The following is a 23,453-nucleotide window of genomic DNA, read 5'->3' as shown; positions in this document are numbered from 1 at the left end:
CAAAGGTTGATATGTCTGAGGTAAATGTTTTATATAAAGCTGCTTTTAATCATGTTGGCAAAAGCTTTAATCACAAACCAAAGTCTCTCATCACAAACCAGAGGGTTTATATAGAGCAAGTGGTGCTAAAGTATGTTATTTAGAATTCTTACTACTCACTAAACCTAATCTAAAAGATGAGGTTCATGAGCAGAAGATGAGGCCGACTGCTAGCCCATAAGTTACATCACTCAATGTTGAACTCGTGATAACCAAGAAAGACAATGCAGGAATCGTTCAACTTTCACACACTTAGAATTAGGTAGCAGTGATGGATAATGTTAGGTAAAGGAATACTGTTGAATGTTGCATTGTAGTTCAGAGAAATTCAACGTTCTATTCATTCTTTTATGTTGGATTCATTCTTTAGAAATGGAGTGAGAAGTAATTCTCTCTTGTTTATTAGAATCAATACTAGGTAACAAAGACACATGTGGAAAGACTGAGAGGGCTCACTGTGTGTGTGACAGGGAAAGACTCTACTATGGTGAAAATGATCCTGGCCCAGTAACATCGTGTACCAAGAAGGAAGGAGATCTGTGTGACAGAATAGGAGTACAACTCAATCAGAGAGGTAAGACAAACTTCTAATGTACAACTCAGTGAGGTAAGACAAACTTCTAGTGTACAACTCAGAGAGGTAAGACAAACTTCTGCTGTACAACTCAGAGAGGTAAGACAAACTAGTGTACAACTCAGAGAGGTAAGACAAACTTCTAGTGTACAACTCAGAGAGGTAAGACAAACTTCTAGTGTACAACTCAGAGAGGTAAGACAAACTTCTGGTGTACAACTCAGAGAGGTAAGACAAACTTCTGCTGTACAACTCAGAGAGGTAATAAAGACAAACTAGTGTACAACTCAGAGAGGTAAGACAAACTTCTAGTGTACAACTCAGAGAGGTAAGACAAACTAGTGTACAACTCAGAGAGGTAAGACAAACTTCTAGTGTACAACTCAGAGAGGTAAGACAAACTTCTGGTGTACAACTCAGAGAGGTATTAAAGACAAACTAGTGTACAACTCAGAGAGGTAAGACAAACTAGTGTACAATTCAGAGAGGTAAGACAAACTTCTAGTGTACAATTCAGAGAGGTAAGACAAACTTCTAGTGTACAACTCAGAGAGGTAAGACAAACTTCTGGTGTACAACTCAGAGAGGTAAGACAAACTTCTAGTGTACAACTCAGAGAGGTAAGACAAACTTCTGGTGTACAATTCAGAGAGGTAAGACAAACTTCTAGTGTACAACTCAGAGAGGTAAGACAAACTTCTGGTGTACAACTCAGAGAGGTATTAAAGACAAACTAGTGTACAACTCAGAGAGGTAAGACAAACTAGTGTACAATTCAGAGAGGTAAGACAAACTTCTAGTGTACAATTCAGAGAGGTAAGACAAACTTCTAGTGTACAACTCAGAGAGGTAAGACAAACTTCTGGTGTACAACTCAGAGAGGTAAGACAAACTTCTGGTGTACAACTCAGAGAGGTATTAAAGACAAACTAGTGTACAACTCAGAGAGGTAAGACAAACTAGTGTACAATTCAGAGAGGTAAGACAAACTTCTAGTGTACAACTCAGAGAGGTAAGACAAACTTCTGGTGTACAATTCAGAGAGGTAAGACAAACTTCTAGTGTACAACTCAGAGAGGTAAGACAAACTTCTGGTGTACAACTCAGAGAGGTAAGACAAACTTCTAGTGTACAACTCAGAGAGGTAAAACAAACTTCTAGTGTACAACTCAGAGAGGTAAGACAAACTTCTGCTGTACAACTCAGAGAGGTAAGACAAACTTCTGGTGTACAACTCAGAGAGGTAAGACAAACTTCTAGTGTACAACTCAGAGAGGTAAGACAAACTTCTGGTGTACATGTACGTACCCAAAGAGGTATGACTAAATTGCAAAGTACACATATTTATCTAAAGAGGTACCTTAAACTGAAAGAGGTATCATAAACTTAAATAAGAGATACCACAATCTGAAAGAGGTACCTCAAACTAAGATGGGCACCATAAACTTAAAGAGGTACCACAAAGTGAAAAAGATACCATAAACTTAGAGAGGAATTATAAACTTAAAATAGCATTATAAACTTAAAGAAGTACATGTACCACAAAATTTAAAGTAATATAAACTGAAAGAGGTACAACAAACTAAAATAAGAACCATAAACTTAAAGAGGTACCACAAACTGAAAGAGGTATCGTAAACTTAATATAGGCACCATAAACTGAAAGAGGTACCACAATCTTGAAGAGGAACCCCTGAATGAAAGAGGTAGCACAAATGGAAAGAGGTATCATAAAATTAAAATTGGCACCATAAACCTAAAGAGACCACAAACTGAAAGAGGTACCATAAACTTAAAAGGGCTATCATTAACTTGAAATAGGCACCATAAACTTGGAAAAATACCACAAACTGAAAGAGGTACAACAAATTTGCCAAAGTTTATTTATATCTTATGAGGTACCACAAACTGTACATTATAAATTTTAACAGGAAATTCAATGACAGTTGCAGGAACTCTGATTCATGTATTTTGGGTTAGTTTGCTAATGTTGAATTAAATTTTTGTGGCACCTGCAAACACTTGGGAATCACTTTGTTCACAGGGTTTGACATTTACTTTTTTGAGCACTAGACCAGTCAGGCCACTAAAATGATATTTACTAAACCCAACCTTATATTCACTAGCTCTGACCACTTTCCAGGGGGGAAAAAATTATGGTTTCTCCATTTAAAAATCTATAAATTCTTAAACTCAAATGACAAACAATACTTTCTCTGTTAAGTTTTTTTTTCTCTGGGACATCTTTCTGTGAGGACGAGAAGCCGTATTTGAAAAGAGACATTCCATCACATATATGTCAACACTAAAATATGACATTTTACGATGCAATTTGATAAAAACTTTCTTATATTTAATTCAAATAACCTGTTTTTAAATTAAAATGAATTCAATTTACAATCGTTTGCAAAGGTGTTGTTAATTTTTTATACATATGTTTTAGGTCATAAAATATCTTGGTTTAAAATAAAATTTCTTACTTATTTTTTCAACACGACCAGTCAGACTACTAAACTGTTATTTTACCTGACTGGACCTATCATTTAGCAGACTCGATCAGTTGGACGTGCCTTAAGTGTCAAACCCTGGTCCATCTATAACACCTTACATCTTTGGAACTGTAAAGAGGTTGGACTTTGACTTCTAACATGTTTGTTCCTTGTGTTAAGATAATTAATATATACATTTCTAATGCTATTCCCTTCCATATCTTTACCAATCGAAATGATAGCCATTTCCTCATGAATGTGAACAATGTGTATGAATTTTGATAAGATACAGTATGACTATTTTAACAGCTGGAGATATTTCAACAGAAATGAAAATTGAAAGTGAATATAAAAAATTAATTTTACTTTTGAAAATACATGAGAGTATGAACAGCAATATTTCACAAAGCACTAACATGCTTCAAAAAGCATGCTTTTGCAAAGTGTCAAAGTTCATACACTTCATTTATTTTCAAAAATGGGAATTATTTCTTGAATAGAAATTTGCTCATGGTTGACACATGTTCCTTGGAACACTTTAGGTCTTAATTTTATTTTGATAGGGGAGTGCGAACCATGCCCTCCAGGGACGGAGAAGAACAGCAATGACTACAGTCTTTGTAAGAAGATTACAGTCTCACAAAAGACTACAACTCCTGAGCCTGAGACAAAATTACGTGACACTGAATCAACAACACACCCAAACACCACCTCAGCAAAGAAACCACCACCCACTCCAAATGGCACAACACAGTTACCACCATCAAACAGTAGTGACAATACCACCATAGTAATAGCGGTCAGTGCGGTGATTGTACCTTTAGTTTTATGTTTAGTGATTTTTTGCTGCTTACGCAGCAGAAGACACAGACAATACTCAAAATACCAAACGGCAGATGATGGGAAATGTTGCGGCATACAGAGGGATTCCTCGTCTATGAATTCATCTCAGAACAGTGAAAAAGATTTATTGGTGAACGAGAACATTGTCAAACAAGGGGAGAAAGAAGGGTATCCCATAAAACCCATGCAGAAAGTCATGCCAATGATAAGTGTAGATGAATCTGTGAAAAATGAGAATGAAGAAGAGTTATTTGATAGTTTGGATGCAGCTTTTCCTAATAACAGAACAAGGGAAGACCACGCCAGTGGGGGAAGGGAGCAAATCGCATGTCAGCAGTCTGGGTGGCGCAGTCAAGAATATGATTACACAGAGGTCAAATTCGTATATTCGCCAGACGAGACAGATTTAAAGGTCCCTTACAGAAACAGTTTAAACCCAGGAGTAGATTTAGATAGAACTAGGGTTAAAACGGTTTATTCCGAGGAGACTGAAGTGAAACAAATTGCAGGTGGTCAGTCTAGTAGAATATTGGATAATGATGATAGACCAGTGATGAAATCTGTAGTGAAGATACAGGTAACATCAAGTCAGTCAGTGTCCCAAGGAGTTACTCCTGTACAGGCAGTGATGAAATCTGTAGGGAAGATACCGGTAACATCAAGTCAGTCAGTGTCCCAAGGAGTTCCTCCTGTACAGGCAGTGATGAAATCTGTAGGGGAGATACCGGTAACATCAAGTCAGTCAGTGTCCCAAGGAGTTCCTCCTGTACAGGTCTTCCCTTCGCCTTCAGTAAACCAGATGAGACAAGGAGATATTCCACAAACAATGGTCTCCACATCTTCACCAGCAAACCAAAGAAGAGAAGGAAGTGTTCCACAAACAATGGCCATCATATCTTCACCATCAAACCAAAGAAGAGAAGGAAGTGTTCCTCAGTTAGTGGCCTCCATATCCTCACAATCAAACCAAATAGTGGTCTTGCCTTCATCAGCCGCAAATCAAAGGAGTGAAGTCAACACTCCACAGATGATGGTTTCTCCATCCTCTCCGTTAAACAAGGGAGAATTATGCAACTTTGATGCAGTACAACAAAATTGTATTCAGCCAACAGTGTGTCAGCCAACAAAAAATTCAGAAAGCCTCAATTCAGATGCATTATTTGGCAGTGGTTCTGCTGTACTTGAAAATGAAATGAAAAACACCTCAAACAACATTGCTCACGTTCACCACAATTGGAAGACAGATATGAAGCAAAGTTCCTCTGGTATGCATTCTTCCCAGAAGAATTTCAATGGAGAGTTAGAAAACAGTAATAATGTGTCTTTATGTGACTTTGAGTGTCAAACAGAGACAACTAAAGGGCATTCCAATGGGAGAACAATCTCTTATGGAGGGTTGATAATATCCGAGACGGATGAAAACAGTGATGTTTTAGTATCTTCACAGCCAACCAGTGATACTGCAAGACAAATCAATGTGTCCACTTCTTATCATCCTCATATAGAGCAGGAGGGAATGAAGCAGTCAAGTTATGAACATTTAGCTGAATCCAGTCAGCACCATCCAGATCAATCCAGTCAGCACCATCCAGATCAATCCAGTCAGTCGCTGCCATTTTATCACTGCACTGGTATGTTAACAATCAGTAAAGTCCGCCAGTTAAGGTACAATTAATCCCTGTACCAAACTTAATTAACCCAGACCAAATTTTAAAATTAAAATTTGAACTTGGAAACAAATGTTGATAATGCCAGGACTAGTTCAAGTTCATTTTACTTCAAGTTCATCTTGTTTTGGCCATTTTGTTGTGATCAGACCTGGATGTCTCAAAAAAAATCTCAACTTTATTAAGTTAGTTTTCTTTTATCCAAGCAGTCAAAATTTGAGTAAAATCTCAGACTTAAGTCCAAGTTTCGACTCAAGGCTTTGTTTGTTTTTTGTTGTTGAGAAATCCATGCCAAGAGTGACAAGAATAAAGCAGAATTGTAAAAAAATAAGTCTATGTTTAGTAAATACATGGAAGAGTAGGGTACTAATTTCTGTTACAGAACTCATTTAAGGCACTTGTACTGATGGTAGAGTGCCCTATTTACTACTGATAAGTAATAGAATTAATGAAAGCATCTTTTTGTCAGGAGCTAGACCTGTAAGTGCTGCAGAAAACTCCACCATAGTTCCAATCGGGGCATCTGTCCAGAACTCGCACATATTGTCGGTTGAGAACTCGGGCACATCGTCTGGTTATGGCACTGCAAGTAAGAGTTTGTTTTATCCACAGTGCTGTGATTAACTGTAAATGTACTTTTTTACACGCTTTCTGCAAAGTCGGCAGTAATGTAAAATTTGTGTAATTTCATATCAGCGGACTTAAAGTATATAAACTATATTGATATTAGCCATGTGACGAAACCAAAAATGAAAACCTGGGAAATTATGCCGGTAACAGTAAATACATCAATCAATTCACTGCCAAGAATTAACTTGTCTTCACTTAACTTGCCTGTGACCAAAGATTCTTTGTGTCAGCTTAGACACCTAGGTGACAAGGTGTTTAATTGAATAGATATAGAGATTTCGTAATCAGTCTAATTAATCATTTCTGTTATAACTCTGTTTAGTTCCTGTTAAACTTTTTCCAGGGAGATCTGAGATGGGGACTTTCATACAGAGAGATGAAGGGAAAGCCAACCAAACATCCATAATGTTATCAGAGCCACCTATAGTCAATTCTTTACTAAGATCCAAATCTCGCAACAGTAAGTTATCATTAACTTACAGAAGGCTAGGCACAACAACATTTCTGGCCTTGAAATTTGAAAGTCTTTGATTTCTGTGAAATTTGATTTAATATTACCTTGTTGAATTGGTCAGAAATCAAAATTGATTACTTCCACCAAACTGAATATATGACATTAATGTTTTACACTCACTTTAAATATTCACAGGAAGACACTTGCGACAAACAATTTTTTTTTTACCTCCTTTTGAAGAGTTCCAATTTTTACAGTGTTTTTTTTTTTTTTTTACGAAAGAGGTGTATAGCGCACCTGGTATGCAATTTCGCCTACATATATAGTTTTTTCTTGAATATCATTTTTTACAAACATTCTGCCATACAATGTTAGTTTATACTTGTATTTACCCAAATTACTCAATAAAGATATCTATATATTGATAGTATCTTTATTTGATAAGCATAAACATCACCATGATTACATAGAGTATAATATGTTTTACGGCTTGACCACTGAGACGAGCGAAGACCCTTAAATTAACATCTTGCAAAACAAATTTAAGCTTCATTTAATGCGGGAAATATAACACCGTTGATGTAAACAGTGCATTGTAGTGTCATCATTGGCTGCAATTTTTTCTCTCTTTCAAACCAAGAAATTATCCACAGCAAAACTATGTAGGTAGGACAAAGCTTGTCTGGAATTTAGAATCATTTATGGTACATGTACTTTCCAAACAATAATTTATTTATTTTATTTACGGGATTGTCATTGAAGTATACCGCAGTGACAGCGACATTTTTCCGGAAGCATTATGGGTAGTCCCCATCATTTTTCTGCTGATGAAGAGCAAATCACGTGACTCAATTGTGTAATCATTGGAGCTTCGCTCACTATAATAGATGCAACATAATGGGCCTAAAAATTGCAAACTATTGCGAAAGGCCACCCTAAACCAGAAATAAACACTGAATTTGTTTTATTTGAGTATGACTGTATATAAGTCCATTTGAGAAAATTTGGTTTAAGGCTCTCCTCTTTTTGAAAATTACTAAAATATGGGGGGGAAAATCGTTCTCAAAATATACCTTGAGATTTAGCAACGTGTCAAATTTTACATGACTTAGTGACCTAGTGGTTTAGGGGCTCCGTAATCTTACATTTAAAGCATACATTCCGAGTTTGAGTCCTATATTTTTTTCCAATCATTTTTTTGTACATATGTTTTAAATGTATTTTTAACAAATATTTGTCATTTTCATCATATTAACTTACAACTTAAAAAAAGGAATTTATTCACTGTAGTACCATAATTAGTTTTTAGGTCACCTGAGTAAACTCAGGTGACCTATTGCAATTGGTTTTCGTCCGTCATGCGTTAACAATTGAACATTTTTAACTTCTTCTTAATAACTACCAGTCCAATTCTTTTCAAATTTGGTATGAAGCATCATTGGGACAAGGGGGCATAAATTGTAAATTTCAGGATTCCTGCACCCATGGGGCCTTAGGGGTGGGGTAAAAACTGTCCAAAAATGACAAATTTTCAAAAATCTTCTTCTCAAGAACCACACATATGTAAGAAAAACTAAATGCATTGTGATGTAGAGCAGGAAGGCCTCTACCAAAATTATAAATTTCATGATCCCCGGGGTAGAAGTTCTGACCTCAGGGCAGGGCCAAACTTGTTATATAGTGTTTATGTGTAAAACACTTAAATAACATTTTCTTTAGTGCTTTTGATACTAAATTGAAACTAAAAGGATAGAGCAGGTAGTCTTTTACCAAAATTGTAAATTTGATTTTCCCCAGAGTAAGGGGTTTGATCCCAGGGTGGGGCCAAACTTAGTATATAGTATTTATGTGTAAGTTTGCTGATGCTGTGTAAAATCTAAATGCATACTTAGGAATAGCAGAAAAGGATTTACAAAAAATGGTTCATTTCACAACCCAGGGTTATGACTTTAGGATGAGTCCAAATTAGTCATATATTTTGATGTTTAAATTTAATACACCTATTATTTAAAGCCTTTCATCAGTGTATGCACTTATGAGGGCAGTGAAGTTTTAAGAACACATCTTGTATTATATTGTTGCTGAACATTAGAATTTAGCTTAGATATTCAGAACAGGAAATTTTTTCTAGATTTCATAGCCCATGGAAGTAGGGATACTTTTTCACTAGTATTCAGGTGATTGATAAGGCCTGTGGGCCTCTTGTTGTATTATTGCTCTTGCAAATGGTGAGTAAAACATTTTTTCTTTCCTATTGATTTGTAAATTTAACCCTTATTTTTGTCTAAAAAGCCCTTAAAAATCCTAAAAAAGGCCCTATTATTTATTTTTTTGCAAAATGGCACTTGAAAGCCTGCCACATTAATACCCGGTAGTTAGTTTACATTAACCTGTTCCTGTGTGCATAGGATTTTCGACCCGTAATGTGGCTTGGTTAACAAAACATTAAAAATGTTGGCCTTATATTAAAAAATAACATGCCAGGCTATAATTGGAAACCGCGGCATTTTCCCTTTAAAAATCTGAGTCGGCCGTTTCTTCACCAAAAGCACTATACCTCTTTTGGCAAGTTTGAAAGTTCTTACTGTAGATTTTTTATTGATATTTTCATTGTATTTACCAACATGACACCAAGAGCATGTTAAATCAATGTGTGAAAAGAGTTCAAGTGATTGCAGAGACTGAGTATCTGTATACGAGAAAGCAACATGACACCATTGCATTTTGTACTTACCTATATCAGGTAAATAATCTGCTTATGTATTTACAACAGGTGATCCTCACGGAACTGAAAAACACAGAAGCAGTGACTCTCTGGGTCTGTCTAGACTGCAAAATGCTCCTCTAATGAATCTAAATTCCAGTGATGAGGTGGCACAGATTGGTAAGACAATCATCAGCTTATCCATTCCTATCCGTTTATTGTCTGTGTTTTCTGAGCAGATGGTCTTAATCCAGACTCCTGTGATGAGGTTCTGCAGATTGATAAAACTGAGTGGCCCTTGAAGTAAAGAAGTATTCCATTTATTGTTTAAAACTTGATATATGGGATAATGAAGAATTTGACTGACATTTTCTGTGCAGATTTGGTCAGATTTACTTATACATGTGACTCAACTGTTGTATCTGACATACACTGTTCAAAAATTACATCAGATGATATTATACTCACCATTTGTAGCTTCTGTGAACACATTGATTATAAGTTACCTATGAAAGCATTGGTGGATGTTGAATGGCTGTTGCTTTTATGAATTATGTTGTAATATTGACAGAAATACAGCAGGTGCCTCCGCTGATTAAAGGGGGACTAGATCGGGCAAGAGCTTCACTAGAGAGGAGGCATGAGAATTTACAACATCATGCACTGGACCATGCAGTTGTTCAACAGGTCAGTCGAGGCTGGGTTGTGTGTGATAATGATGACGTGTACTTCACAGTTCTTGTGGCATTTTAAAGATACTGAATGAAATACTGTAACCAGTGTCAATAAACATATCATTTGAAATTTAACACATCATCAAGCTCAGGTGCAGTAGGAATAAACTCATTATCAGACTTAATTAAAGCATCATCAGACTCAGATAGGCATTAACACATAAACAGACTCAGATAGGAATTAACATATCAGACTCAGATAGGAATTAACATGTCACAGATTCAGATAGGAATTAACACAGACTCGGATAGGAATTAGCACGGACTCAGATAGGAATTAGCACAGACTCAGAAAGGAATTAACACAGACTCAGATAGGAATTAACACAGACTCAGAAAGGAATTAACACAGACTCAGATAGGAATTAACACATCAGACTTGAGACAAGTAAATAAAAAAAAAAAACGTGTTCATTTTTGTTTTGTGACAAGAGATTTTGTTTCTTTTAGAGTGGTGGAGTAGAGTCGGGATATTGTTCATGATTGTTGAAAACTGATGAAAAAAGAGAAGCAAAGTGGACACAAGCATATTACTGCCGATCAGGCCACATGTTACATCGAAGGCCGATGCTACTACATGGCTTGGACCTTAATATTTCAGATAATCATATTGCTAGTCCCCTATGCCATTTGAATAATCGTGTATTCTATGCATAAACTGTTTGTCACATTTTCTGCAATGTTTGAATATGATATTTGAAGTATTTTAATTTCACAACTCTTAACAGCCATTTTGAGTGGAGAGTTTCGGAGTTTTATGGAATTAAACTATTGTTCCCTGGTGTGCAGTAAAATGAACATCTACATTTACTAACAAACTAAATGGTATCTGAGAAGTCCTGCTTCTGTATGTTGAAATGTGTCGGCAATGAATCTAGAAACAAAACTGGGGATAATATGAAGTGCAGCAAATCTACTGGTGCAGAATAAAGACACAGATAAACTGAATGTAGTGTTCTGCATTCTCACATTGGTGTTTTTAATAAATATTCATGACTTGCCAAATCATGTCTATACATTTCAGGTTCCTTGTTGTCATGTAAAAGTGCTTTTGTTTTTATCTAATGGGTTATGACATACGTTGTGTATGCACTTCATGTAATGAAGATTTGCAGATGAAAAACGTTTTGCTATACATGTATAAGTGTCTGATATTACTTTCATGTTTACATCATATGCTTTTTGCTGTGCACAAGTGCTTATTGTGATATATAAAACAGTTGCTGATTTTTTTAGAGCTTTCATTGATTATAGTTGATGATTTGTTGGGTTTTAGATGTTTAGAATCTCACATTGATATACAACCGGTGTGTTATATAATATAGGAGCACATTTGTTCATTCATTTTCCATAATCAGATTCGTAGATCCATTGCCTGAGCAATAAAATACATATGTGATATGTAAATAGACATGATGCATTGGTAGAGAATTTGTAAGGTTGTATTTGATTGGTCTTTGATATATAGAACTGGAATATACGAACACACGGTAGAGCAGTGGAAAGTCACTCTACAGAAACATACAAGTACAGTCTTATGTACAGTGATGATACTAGTAGAGAAACGTTCTTTAATTATGTGTTAATTGAAATTTGATCATGATAAGAATGATTAGATATAATTTTCTGTTAGTAAAAGACAACTTTTCAGAAAGTATATTTGTGCCATTGTTATCAAAGTGTAGCTGGAGCTTAAATTTAAAAGTCGTATAAATATATTCCTTAGATAGCGTGTACTTGTATTCGTCTGAAATTTTGTCATAATACATGTGTCAAGCAAAAAGGGACTTCCAGAATAAAATTTAATGGGTTTTCTGAATGGTATAATCTATGTTTATGATTGCATTTCAATAGTAAAGGGTTCAAGTTTTATGTTTCACAACTTCTTACAGGATAATACTAGGGTGTTTTATAAGTTAAGAAAAGTGTTATATTTGTCTTGAATTATTATCGGAAAGACCATGTTAAATCGTGATGTTTAAATCAAATTTTTTATCTAGATATTGGGGATATTATTACATTCCTTATCTTTTAGTGGTATATTTTGCAAAGTTTTTTTTATTGGACACCTTACTAGAAGATAGTTGGCTGTTTTTGATGTGAATGCAGTTTGTGTGCTTTTACCTACATGTATTTAAGCTTGTATAACCAGGAAAGTAAATGAAGATAATAGATAGATGAGTGCGAGGGCAATTTTTTAACTGTGATAGGATTATATGTTCACAACCGAGTTTATTTTAAGTTTGCATCATAATGAAATCAAAGTGCTTGTCAAATGTGTGGGGTGTTTTGTGTTCAGAAATTTTATTTAATGTTTAGTTAATTTATTTTTTCAAATTGATACGGATTACAGGCACAAAGTCTACACAAACTTACATGTACTTACAGAATATATTTGTTATACATGTATATGTACAATAAGTGTTCAGCACAGATATACAAACCTACAGCTGTCTATGGTTACGTAGACACCCAGTATACTGAATGTTAAGTATTTCCACCTCATCCTCCTACTCTAATAATGCATGTTGTAAGTGACCACATGACTCGCACAATTTGCCTGTAAGGGCAGTTGTACCCTGAAGAAAAATACATACATATACCATAATTTTTGGAAATGGGTCATCATCAGATGCAGTTTTTTTTAAACATAGGCCTTAGATAGGTTGAGGCTACGGAGCAAGCGAGAAAAAATATCAACTTACTACGGAAATATACATGTATATATATATCCAATGTATGTGCTAGATATGTATATTTTATATGATAAGCATAATGTAAGATTTGATAGTAATCTTGGGTGTTATAAGATATTCCATTGTGAAATAATTGTCATAAATTCAAGTTTTCATACCATTAGCATTATGTGCAATTTCATTGCTTTGTTCTGAATCAAAATGTTCTGTTTTCTTGTATGTACACTGTTTTGTATGGATACATTGCGTTGATACTTTGTTGGTTTGTTTGTATACATCCTTTACATATATTTTCATTGACACAATAAAGAATTAAATTTAATTTTTTTTTCAGTTTTCTTCAGAAAGGAGTTGCAATTTCATGGTTTTGTCTAGGGGGCCTATGTTTGTCCCTAATAAAGGAATAAAACTCGGACTGATTATATAAGAGTATTTTTCCAATGATATGAAAGTTCAAGGACTTGTAACACATTCATGCGATGCCAATTTCACGTTCTGACACTCAAGGTTTTTAATTACAGTTTAAAAGCAAAACTATGATTTGCATCCATGAAATATTTAAGATTTCTTCTACATGAATACAAGTTGAGGACATGAGGTTTTGGTGGGTGGTTGTGTGTTTAATGTCCCTTGGAGAATTTTTCACTCATTGAGATGTCATCAGCTGTAGGTATATTGCCACTTTAGACCTATGCTTGGTGCTATAGGGTTTTTGACATACCAATGCCTGCTACAACACAGGACCTCCATTTCTAAGGTATATGCGAAAGACCCGGGATTCTTGCTTCTAAATGCTGATCATTTAGTGAAAGAGTAATCGCTACCTATCTTTACGTCTTGGCACATGCAGGCTTTCAACTCATGACCTCACAGTCACAAAGTGAACACTCTACCACTCAGCTACTGCAACCAAAAATCTCCTATCTATATCATTTCTGGTTCTAAAGATATACCAGTTCTAATGTTCAAGGTCACTGGAGTCACTTGACCTTGATACTAATTTGTAGATGCCACCATCCTTTCATCATTTCTGAAGATTCCATGTCTCTATCAGACTTGGTTTTTTTGGTTTTGAAGTATTACCAGTTTTATGTTCCATGGTCAGAGGGCAAAGTCATTGAAGTCAAATGACCTTGATACTAGTTTGTAGGTCCTATCATCCTCATCATTTCTGAGGATCCATGTTGTTATTAGTCCCATTTCTAAAGTTATACTGTTCATGGCCACTGGAGTCTGACTACCTTGATACTAGCATGTAGACCCACTCATTCTCTTCTCATTTCCGAACACCCATGTCGAGGACTATATATCATACATGAATTTGTCAAGTTATATCTGTTGAGTTTTGGATATAATTTTTCGCCATACTGCCATAGAGTTCCATGTTAGACCCCACCCCATTTGATGTGCCCAAAATGTACCTTGACCCCCTTTCAATCTGAAAACACAAATATTTCTGCATTAATTGGCCCATCATATCCTTGGATATCTAATACTTTCATAAACAGGTTATAGAGAACGACTGTAGACATTTTTAGGCACAAGAAATAATAAGAATAATCATTTTAGCTATAACTGTGTAGGTCAAACTCCAAGGTCAAAAGATCAAACACCATTGTGTCACGAGGTCTAAAAAATTGCTATAAAGACTCTATATATACAAAATATGAAAACTCTATCTTAAATAGTTCCAGAGGTATGAAAGATAACGAATAGTGATCAATCTCATAACTCCTACAAAATAATATAATGTAATAGGTTATGTTTCCTTAAAAGTAGGTCAAACTCCAAGGTCAAGGTCATATGAAATGTCTTGCCATAAGAAATCTATATACAAAATCTGAAAAATTCTTTCTTAAATAATTCAGGACATATTGAATAGATCAAATTTTTATTAAAAGTAGGTAAGATGTCAAGGTCACTCATCATTGCATCACATGAAAGGCCTTGCTATAAAGAATGTATAATACAATTAATTCAAGGGATATCTAAAAGGTAATTTTTTCTTAAAAGTCACATTAAAAAAATTGAATCCACACAACTTGGGGGACATTATTAGGTCACTTGGGTCACTCAGGTGACCTATTGTCGTTGGTCTTTGTAAGTCATCGTGCATCAACAATTATATATTCTTACCCTACGTATTTGCATGCAAAACTTTATTCCGATGTAAACTTCTCTGGCCCAACAATTCTTGAGAAAAAGATTTTTTTTTTTAATTTTCCCTATATATATTCCAATGTAAACCTTTGATCCCCTATTGTGGCCCCAACTTACCCCAAGGGACCATGGTTTTAACAACTTCGAATCTGCACTATGTCAGGAAGCTTTCATGTAAATATAAACTTTTCTGGCCCAGTGGTTTTTGAGAAGATTTTCCTTATATATATTTCTATGTAAAATTTTGATCCCCTATTATGGTCCCATCCTACCCCCGAGGTCCATGATTTTATCAAACTTGAATCTGCACTATGTCAGAAAAATTTCATGTAAATTTGCACTTTCCTGGCCCAGTGGTTCTTGAGAAGATTTTCAAAGATTTTACCAATATATTCGCATGTAAAACTTTTATCCCCTATTGTGGCCCCACCGTACCTCTGGGGGTCATGGTTTTAATTAACAAACTTGAATCTACACTATGTCAAGAGGCTTTCATGTAAATTTTGGTTCATCTCTTCTGACCCAGTGGTTCTTGAGAACCTCACCCTATTTTTGCATTTTGTGATTATATCCCCTTTGAAGAGAGCATGGCGGCCCTTAATCATTTGAACAAACTTAAAAGCCCTTTACCTATGGATGCTTTCTGGCAAGTTTGGTTGAAATTGGCCCAATGGTTCTGGAGAAGTCGAAAACGTAAATTGTTTACAGATGGACAGACAGACAACAGGTGATCAGAAAAGCTCAAAAGTACAGACAACAGCTGATCAGAAAAGCTCAAAAGTCCATATTTTCAGAATCTTCTTCTCTACTCCAACAGACGTGGGAGAAAAACTAAATGCATGGTTAATTGCATGGTTATGATGTTCATGAAGCCCTCTGTCACAATTGTGAAATTTATGGCTCTTAATTGGGTCAGGCCCTAGGGCAGGGCCAATATGACCATATATTGAACATATATAAAACCTTCTCTACTCCAAATATTTGAGAAAAACTATTATTATGAGGTCCATATAGCTCTCTAGCGATAGCTCCTGGGTCAGGGCTTGAGGCCCTTGGGCACAGCCAATATGACCATATAGTGAAAATGAAATACATCTTAGATTGATTGATTAGATATTGTTTTACGTCCCTCTCGAGAATATTTCACTCATATGGAGATGTCACCACTGCCGGTGAAGGGCTGCAAAATTTAGGCCTATGCTCGGTGCTTATGGCCATTGAGCAGGGAGGGATCTTTATCGTGCCACACTTGATGCGACACGGGGCATCGGTTTTTGCGGTCTCATCCAAAGGACCACCCCATTTTGTCGCCTCTTACGACAAGCAAAGGGGTACTGAGGACCTATTCTAACCCGAATCCCCATGGGACTTAGAAAAATCGTCTTCTCTACTTCCATATAAATTTGAGAAGATAAATGCATGAATATGATGTCCATGAAGCTCTCTACCTAAATTGTGAAATACATAGTTCCTGGGTCTGGAGTTGAAGCCCTAGGGTGGGGCCAATATGGCCATATAGTTAAAATGTACTAAATCTTACAAAATCTTCTCTACTCCCATCTATATTTGAGAAAAACTAAATGCATGACTACGATGTCCATGAAGCTTTCTTAACCGTGAAATTCATTGTCCCTGGGTCAGGGGTTGAAGCCTTTGGACATGATCCACCATATGGCCATGCATGTAGTACTGAAAAATTGTATTAAATCTTACTAGAAAATCTTCTTCTCTATACTTCCATAGATATTTGAAAAAAAATTAAATGCATGACTAGGCCAAGTAAAATTAATTAGTAGATTATCATTCCCGCCGCCCCTCGAAAATCGCCCCGCCCCGATTTTGTTTATTTTTCAAAATTACGATTTCCGGATATTTTTATGTCCGGTCCGGTATCGTAAACGTACTTTGTTTCACTTTGCCTTTTAGAAACCCAAATACACATGTAATTATGATTTATGAAGATGAGAGAAGGCATTTTCGAGGTCAAGAATACCATGGCGAAAAATAAAAAATAAAATCCTCCCACCCGCCCCATTTTTTTGTGAAGTTTGAATGATAATCTACTAATTAATTTTACTTGGCCCCATATGATGTCGATGAAGTTCTCTACCTATATTGAAAAAATCATGGTGCTTGGGTCAGGGATTGAGGCCCTATAGTGAAAATCCCATCTATATTTGAAAAGAACTAAATGCATATGATGCCCATGAAGCTCTCTACCTAAATTGAGAAATTTATGGTTCCTGGGTCAGGGATCGAAAGCCCTTAGGCAGGGCCTATGTGCATGGTCACAGATGAAAATGTATACAACTCTTATTATTTTTAGCCAAGTTGCAACGAAGTTGAACTCGGCTATTGGTTTGGTGATGCGGGTGGGCGGGCGTCAACAATTGGTTTCCGGATGATAACTCGAAAAGTTTACAATCTAATCAAATGAAACTTTGATATATTGTTGGGTGCCAGGTAAGGAAGACCCCTATTGATTTTGGAGAAAAAAAGGTCAAAGGTCAAGGTCACAGTGACCGAAAATAGAATGAAAATTTCAGAAAAATTTGGTTTCCGGATGATAACTCCAAAAGTTTAAATCCGAATCAAATGATACTTGGATATATTGTTGGATACCAGCAAAGCAAGGCCCCTATTGATTTTGGAGAACAAAGGTCAAAGTCACAGTGACCGAATATAGATTGAAAACTTCAGACAAATATGGTTTCTGGACAGTAACTCGAAAAGTTTAAAAATTAGTTCTTCACAATTATGAATATGCCACATCATTCCGGACTTTACAATGTATCCCATGCAACTCGGCTCATGCACCCCTGGGTGCATATACTGATTTTTCTTATCTACTTTCGCAATTATGGGAGATAAACTAAATGCATGCAGGTTCCGATGTACGTCCTCTTCTTAAATTGTGAAATTCACAGCCCATGGATCAGGTTTTGACTTGGCAGGGGGGGGGGGGGGGGATAAAAATTATTTATATGCTTCAAACTTCAATTTTTCCTTCTTCTGAAGGAATTGTATGCATATATTTTGAAAGATAATATACATGTACACAAAAGACTCCATATTAATATGGGATATGATACTCCGGTGATCGTTAAGGCCCATGGGCCTCGGATCTTGTTTAGTATGGCCCTGTTACTCTTGAAAAGAATTAGTTCAAATTAATTTCCAGTAGAGTACCAAAAATTTGATCCCCTAGCTATCGTCCTACCCTCAGAATTAAACAAACTTGAATTTGAACTACCTGAAGATACTTGCATATCACCATGACTAATATGATAGCCCTGCTGTTGTTGAGATGAAGATTTTGAAAGATTTTTTTCTATAAATTCCCATGTAAAAGTTTGAATCCCTTTTGTAGTCTCACTGGGCACCCTACTTCAGGGGGCCACAATTTGAACAAACTTGAATCTGCTCTACCTAATTTACTTCCATATCCCCTAATGTGTCCCACCCTACCCCCAAGGACAATGATTTGAAGAAACTTGAATCTACTTTATGTCAGGGAGCTTTCATGTAAATTCCATCATGCACTTCTTGCCCAGTAGTTATTGAGAATTTTTAAAAAAGATTTTCTCTATAAATCGGCATGTAACACTAAAACCCCTATTGTGGCCCCATCCCATCCCCAGGAATCGTGATTTGAACAAACTTAATTAGTCTACTCTATGTCAGGGAGCATTCATGTAAATGTAAACTTTTCTGGTCCAGTGGTTCTGGCAGCAAAGATTTTCTAAATATTTTCCCTATATATCAACATGTAAAATTTTGATCCCTTATAATGGTCCCACCCTACCACTGGAGACCATGATTTGAACAAATTTGAATTTACACTATGTCAGAAAGCTTTTATATAAATTTCAACTTTTCTGGACCAATGTTTCTAAAGATTTTCAAATATAAATTTGATCCCCTATTGTGGCCCCAACCTATCCCCTGGGACCATGATATGAACAAACTTGAATCTACTCTATGTTAGGAAGCTTTAATGTAAATTTCAACTTTTCTGGCCCAGTGGTTCTTGAGAAAGATTTTTAGTATTGCAATTGAACATTTTTATCTTCTTCTTAATAACTACCAGTCCGATTCTTTTCAAATTTGATATGAAGCATCATTGGAACAAGGGGGACATAAATTGTAAATTTCAGGACTCCAGCACCCCTGGGTCCCTAGGGGCGGGGCAAAAACTGCCCAATTTTCAAAAATGAGTCAAAGACTCAATTGGCCGGGTTGCATTATTTAGAGTAAATAATTTAGGTAGGGATTTATTTGGTGGTAGTTATCTGGAGGACTGTTATGATTTGTTATGGCCTTAGTGTTGAAGGAGGCAGAATTGTAAAGTAAACAAGAGGTACTGTGAGCAATGCTCACTAAGAATACCCCCCACTTACCCCAATCTCCCAAAGGGTGTTGGTAATAGGTATAAACTACCTCTTTTCTGAGTGTAAAAAACAAATGGCATGACAAACCGAACCATATTGCTACTTCGATGTCCAGTGCGCTTGACCTTTGACCTTTTGACCCCAAAATTGATAGGGAACATCTTCATCCCATGGGTAGTCCATATGTATGATATGGTGACTGTAGGTGGAAAGGATAACGCTTTAGAGCCCGGAAACCAAATTGCTACTTCGATGTCCAGTGCGCTTGACCTTGACCTTTTGACCCCAAAATCAATAGGGAACATCTTCATCCCATGGGTAGTCCATATATATGATATGGTGATGGTAGGTGGAAAGGATAATGCTTTAGAGCCCGGAAACCATATTGCTACTTCGATGTCCAGTGCGCTTGACTTTTGACCCCAAAATCGATAGGGAACATCTTCATCCCATGGGTAGTCCATATATATGATATGGTGATGGTAGGTGGAAAGGATAATGCTTTAGAGCCCGGAAACCATTGCGTCTACAGACGGACAGTCGGACAACCTGATTCCAGTATACCCCCCCACAACTTGTTGCGGGGGGTATAATTATCAAAATGATTAAAACATAGAATAAATTTAACCACAAAAGATAATCTCATTTACCTTTTTCAAGTTGAACTCTATTTTTAGTAACAACTTTTTGCTGTAGCGCCCATATTCGACAAAGGTCGGACTTCAAAAAACCTAGTTTGGTATCAGGGTGGGGCCAAAATGGTCAGTTATTAAATGTGTGAACAATAGGCATTTTTAACTTCTTCTTGATAACTATCATTCCAATTCTTTTCAAATTTGGTATGAAACATATTTGGAACAAAGGGAACATAAATTGTAAATTTCACGATTCCTGCACCCCTGGGGCCTTAGGGACAGGGCAAAAACTGCCCCAAAATGACCAATTTTCAAAAATCTTCATCTCAAGAACCACACATATGCAAGAAAAACTAAATGCATAGTGATGTAGAGCAGGAAGGCCTCTACCAAAATTGTAAATTTCATGATCCCTGGGGTAGGGGTTCTGACCCCAGGGTGGGGCCAAACTTGTTATATAGTGTTTATGTGTAAAACATTTAAATAACATTTTCTTTAGTGCTTTCGATACTAAATTGAAACTAAATAGTTAGAGCAGGTAGTCTTTTACCAAAATTGTAAATTTCATTTTCCCCAGAGTAAGGGTTTTGACCCCAGGGTGGGGCCAAACTTTATATAGTAATTTTGTGCATGTAAGTTTGCTGATACTGTATACAATCTAAATGCATACTTACATGTAGGAATAGCAAAAAAGGTTATACAAAAAATGGTGAATTTTACAACCCAGGACTTTAGGATGAGTCCAAATTAGTCATATATTTTGATGTTTTAATGTTAATACACCTATTATTTAAAGTCTTTCATCAGTGTATGCACTTTTGAGGGCAGTGAAGTTTTAAGAACACATCTTGTTTTATGCTGTTGCTGAACATTAGAATTTAGCTTAGATATTCAAAACAGGAAATTCTTTCTAGATTTCATAACCCATGGAAGTAGTGGTAGTTTTTCACTAGTATTCAGGTGACCGATAAGGCCTGTGGGCCTCTTGTTAAATTACCCCAACCTATTTTTGTCTTTTTTGTGATTACCTCCCCCTTTAGAATGGGCATGCCCCTTAAATTCATATGAACAAACTTAAATTACCTTCACCCAGGGATCATTTGTGCCAAGTTTGATTGAAATTGACCCAGTGGTTCTGGAGAAGAGGATGAAAATGCGAAATGTTTATAGACAGATGACAGACAAAAGGCGATGAGACAAGCTCACTCTATAATAACTGTTTCATGGAGCACCAAATTAACATAAACTCAAATAATTGAAGATATCTTCAATTATTTGAAGATATCATATCAATTATTGCTCTCTTTAATTGAATGAACGCATTATATCATTATTGCTCTCATCAAATGAATTCATGCGCACTTCAATTCAATGAGAGCAATAATAGATTTGATGCATGCATTAATTCAATTATTGCTCTCTTCAATTCAATTGATGAGAGCATCAATTTCGTAGAAATTTTGCTCTCAATAATTAATGTAGACCTTGGTATAAATAATTTGATGATCTCTTTAATTCAATTGAAAATATCTTTAATTATTTACAATGCTTTTGTATAAGGAATTAATGCACGCATCAATTCTTTTAAAGAGAGCAACAATTCAATTAAAGAGATCGTTAATTCAATTGTGGATATGTTGAATTGAAGATATCTTTAATCATATAGTTGCTCTCTCTAAAAGAATTATTGCTCTTTTCAAATTAATTAAAGATATCATTAATTCAATTGAAGAGAGCAATAATTGAATTAATGCGAACATTAAATCAATTATTGCTCTCATCAAATGAATTAATGCGCGCATCAATTCGATTATTGCTCTCATCAATTGATTTAATGCATGCATTATATCAATTATTGCTCTCTTCAATTCAATTGTAGCGCGCATCAATTCAATTGTTGATATCATTAATTAATTTGAAGAGATCATTAATTCAATTAAAGCGTGCATCAATTCAGCTGAAGAATTAATGCTATCATCAATTTAATTAATGCAATAATTCAGAATTGAAGATATCATTAATTATTTGAAGAGATCTTTAATTAAATTGTTGCATGCATCAAATGAATTGATGATATCTTCAAATAATTGAAGATATCTTTAATTATTTGAGTTTATGTTAATTTGGCGCTCCATACTGTTTAAACTCATAAACCTCTTGTCTATGGAAAGTATATCTTTAAAATGTCCTATCATTCTGAACTTTTTAACAAAAAAATGTTTCACTGCTTTTCACAAGGGCCAATTCCATTTTTTATGTCCCTGTAATTTTGGCCTGTCAATCTTTTTTTCTGTCCACAACTTTGTCCCTGGTTATCACTTTCGAACTTCTAAAGACAGAAACTTTATACTTATGAACTGAAAGGTCAAAATATTTTACTGACCAAGAGCAGATATCAAGGCCAATTTTGCTGTTCATCTTGGCCACAATCCATGTATATTGTTTCACAAACACATAGGGTCATTCTAAACATACTTGTCAAGTTTATAATAGTCTGTTAATTTTTCGGACTTGTACTGCTTGTCAAATATATTCATATATGAAAATGCCATACCCTTATCTAAAGACTGGCTACATGGAAATGAATACACTTTTAATAAATGCCAGATAGTTTTGATTATATTTGTTAAATAAAAGAAAACTCAAAAATAAGTTTAAGATTTTTCTTTCGAGAAATCCAAGCCAGGTCTCGAAATCACCAAGAATTGTTGTATCATTCTACTGTAAATAATAGCCGAAAGCCCCTCTTCTGAATGAAGCAGTTTGACCTGCACGTCAAACAGGTTTATTGAAGGCAAATATAGTTTATAAAAATACAATGCAATGATTCCATTCAGATTTACATACTGTAAACCTTTTTTAATATATACATGCGGTACTTATTTCCACTAAGTCAGTGGTCACATAAAATCAACGTAATTTCATACAGACCAAATTTATGTAAGCTAATTTTATTTATTATATACCCATCAATGTATCGTTCTTTGATACTGTGGATTTCACAGCGTGTGATCCGGTTTTCCGGATCACCACACTATGGTTTTCCGATTCCGTATCAGTATCCTCTGAAACTGATGCCGTCACAATGACGTCACAATGCATTACCGCAACGTTATTTGTGGAAAATATTGACCGCATCACAAAACAAAACTGCGTAGACAAAACATAATTTCACTGTATGTCAAGTGTTTTTGATAATTTGGATTACATTTAGTATCATATAAATGTGGATTTAAAATGCATAGGGGGTACATAATAAATTTATCATTACTACAGTAACTTGATCCGAAGAGTTGGATCACGTCTCGTTGACAGGCGCGGATCATCAGATCAAACTCGACGCTTCTCGTCTAGTGTGATCTGATGATCCGCACCTCTCAACTCGACGCGATCCAAGTCTTCGGATCAAGTTACTGTAGTAATAATATATATGTATT

The 23,453-nt window shown here is 35.7% G+C and overlaps 1 protein-coding gene across 2 annotated transcripts in view; it reads left to right on the top strand.

Annotated features, from left to right (window-relative positions):
* The window catches only part of LOC125652295 (uncharacterized), a 29,626-nt gene extending 16,474 nt beyond the window's left edge, over positions 1-13,152 (top strand). Inside the window, exons 5-11 of one of the 2 annotated variants that reach the window (XM_048881372.2) lie at positions 446-613; positions 3,666-5,576; positions 6,082-6,201; positions 6,586-6,702; positions 9,470-9,580; positions 9,972-10,087; positions 10,585-13,152. In XM_048881372.2, the coding sequence (XP_048737329.1) occupies positions 446-613; positions 3,666-5,576; positions 6,082-6,201; positions 6,586-6,702; positions 9,470-9,580; positions 9,972-10,087; positions 10,585-10,617 (2,576 nt within the window). In that variant the 3' untranslated portion in view covers positions 10,618-13,152. Of the gene's footprint in view, positions 1-445; positions 614-3,665; positions 5,577-6,081; positions 6,202-6,585; positions 6,703-9,469; positions 9,581-9,971 lie in introns of both variants that reach the window. The other variant, XM_056152553.1, reaches the window with a different exon arrangement.
* Positions 13,153-23,453: the final 10,301 nt, after the last annotated feature.

The sequence above is a fragment of the Ostrea edulis genome, chromosome 1, assembly GCF_947568905.1.
Source record: "Ostrea edulis chromosome 1, xbOstEdul1.1, whole genome shotgun sequence".
Lineage (NCBI taxonomy): Eukaryota > Metazoa > Mollusca > Bivalvia > Ostreida > Ostreidae > Ostrea > Ostrea edulis.
This window is presented reverse-complemented; position numbering and strand designations above follow the sequence as displayed.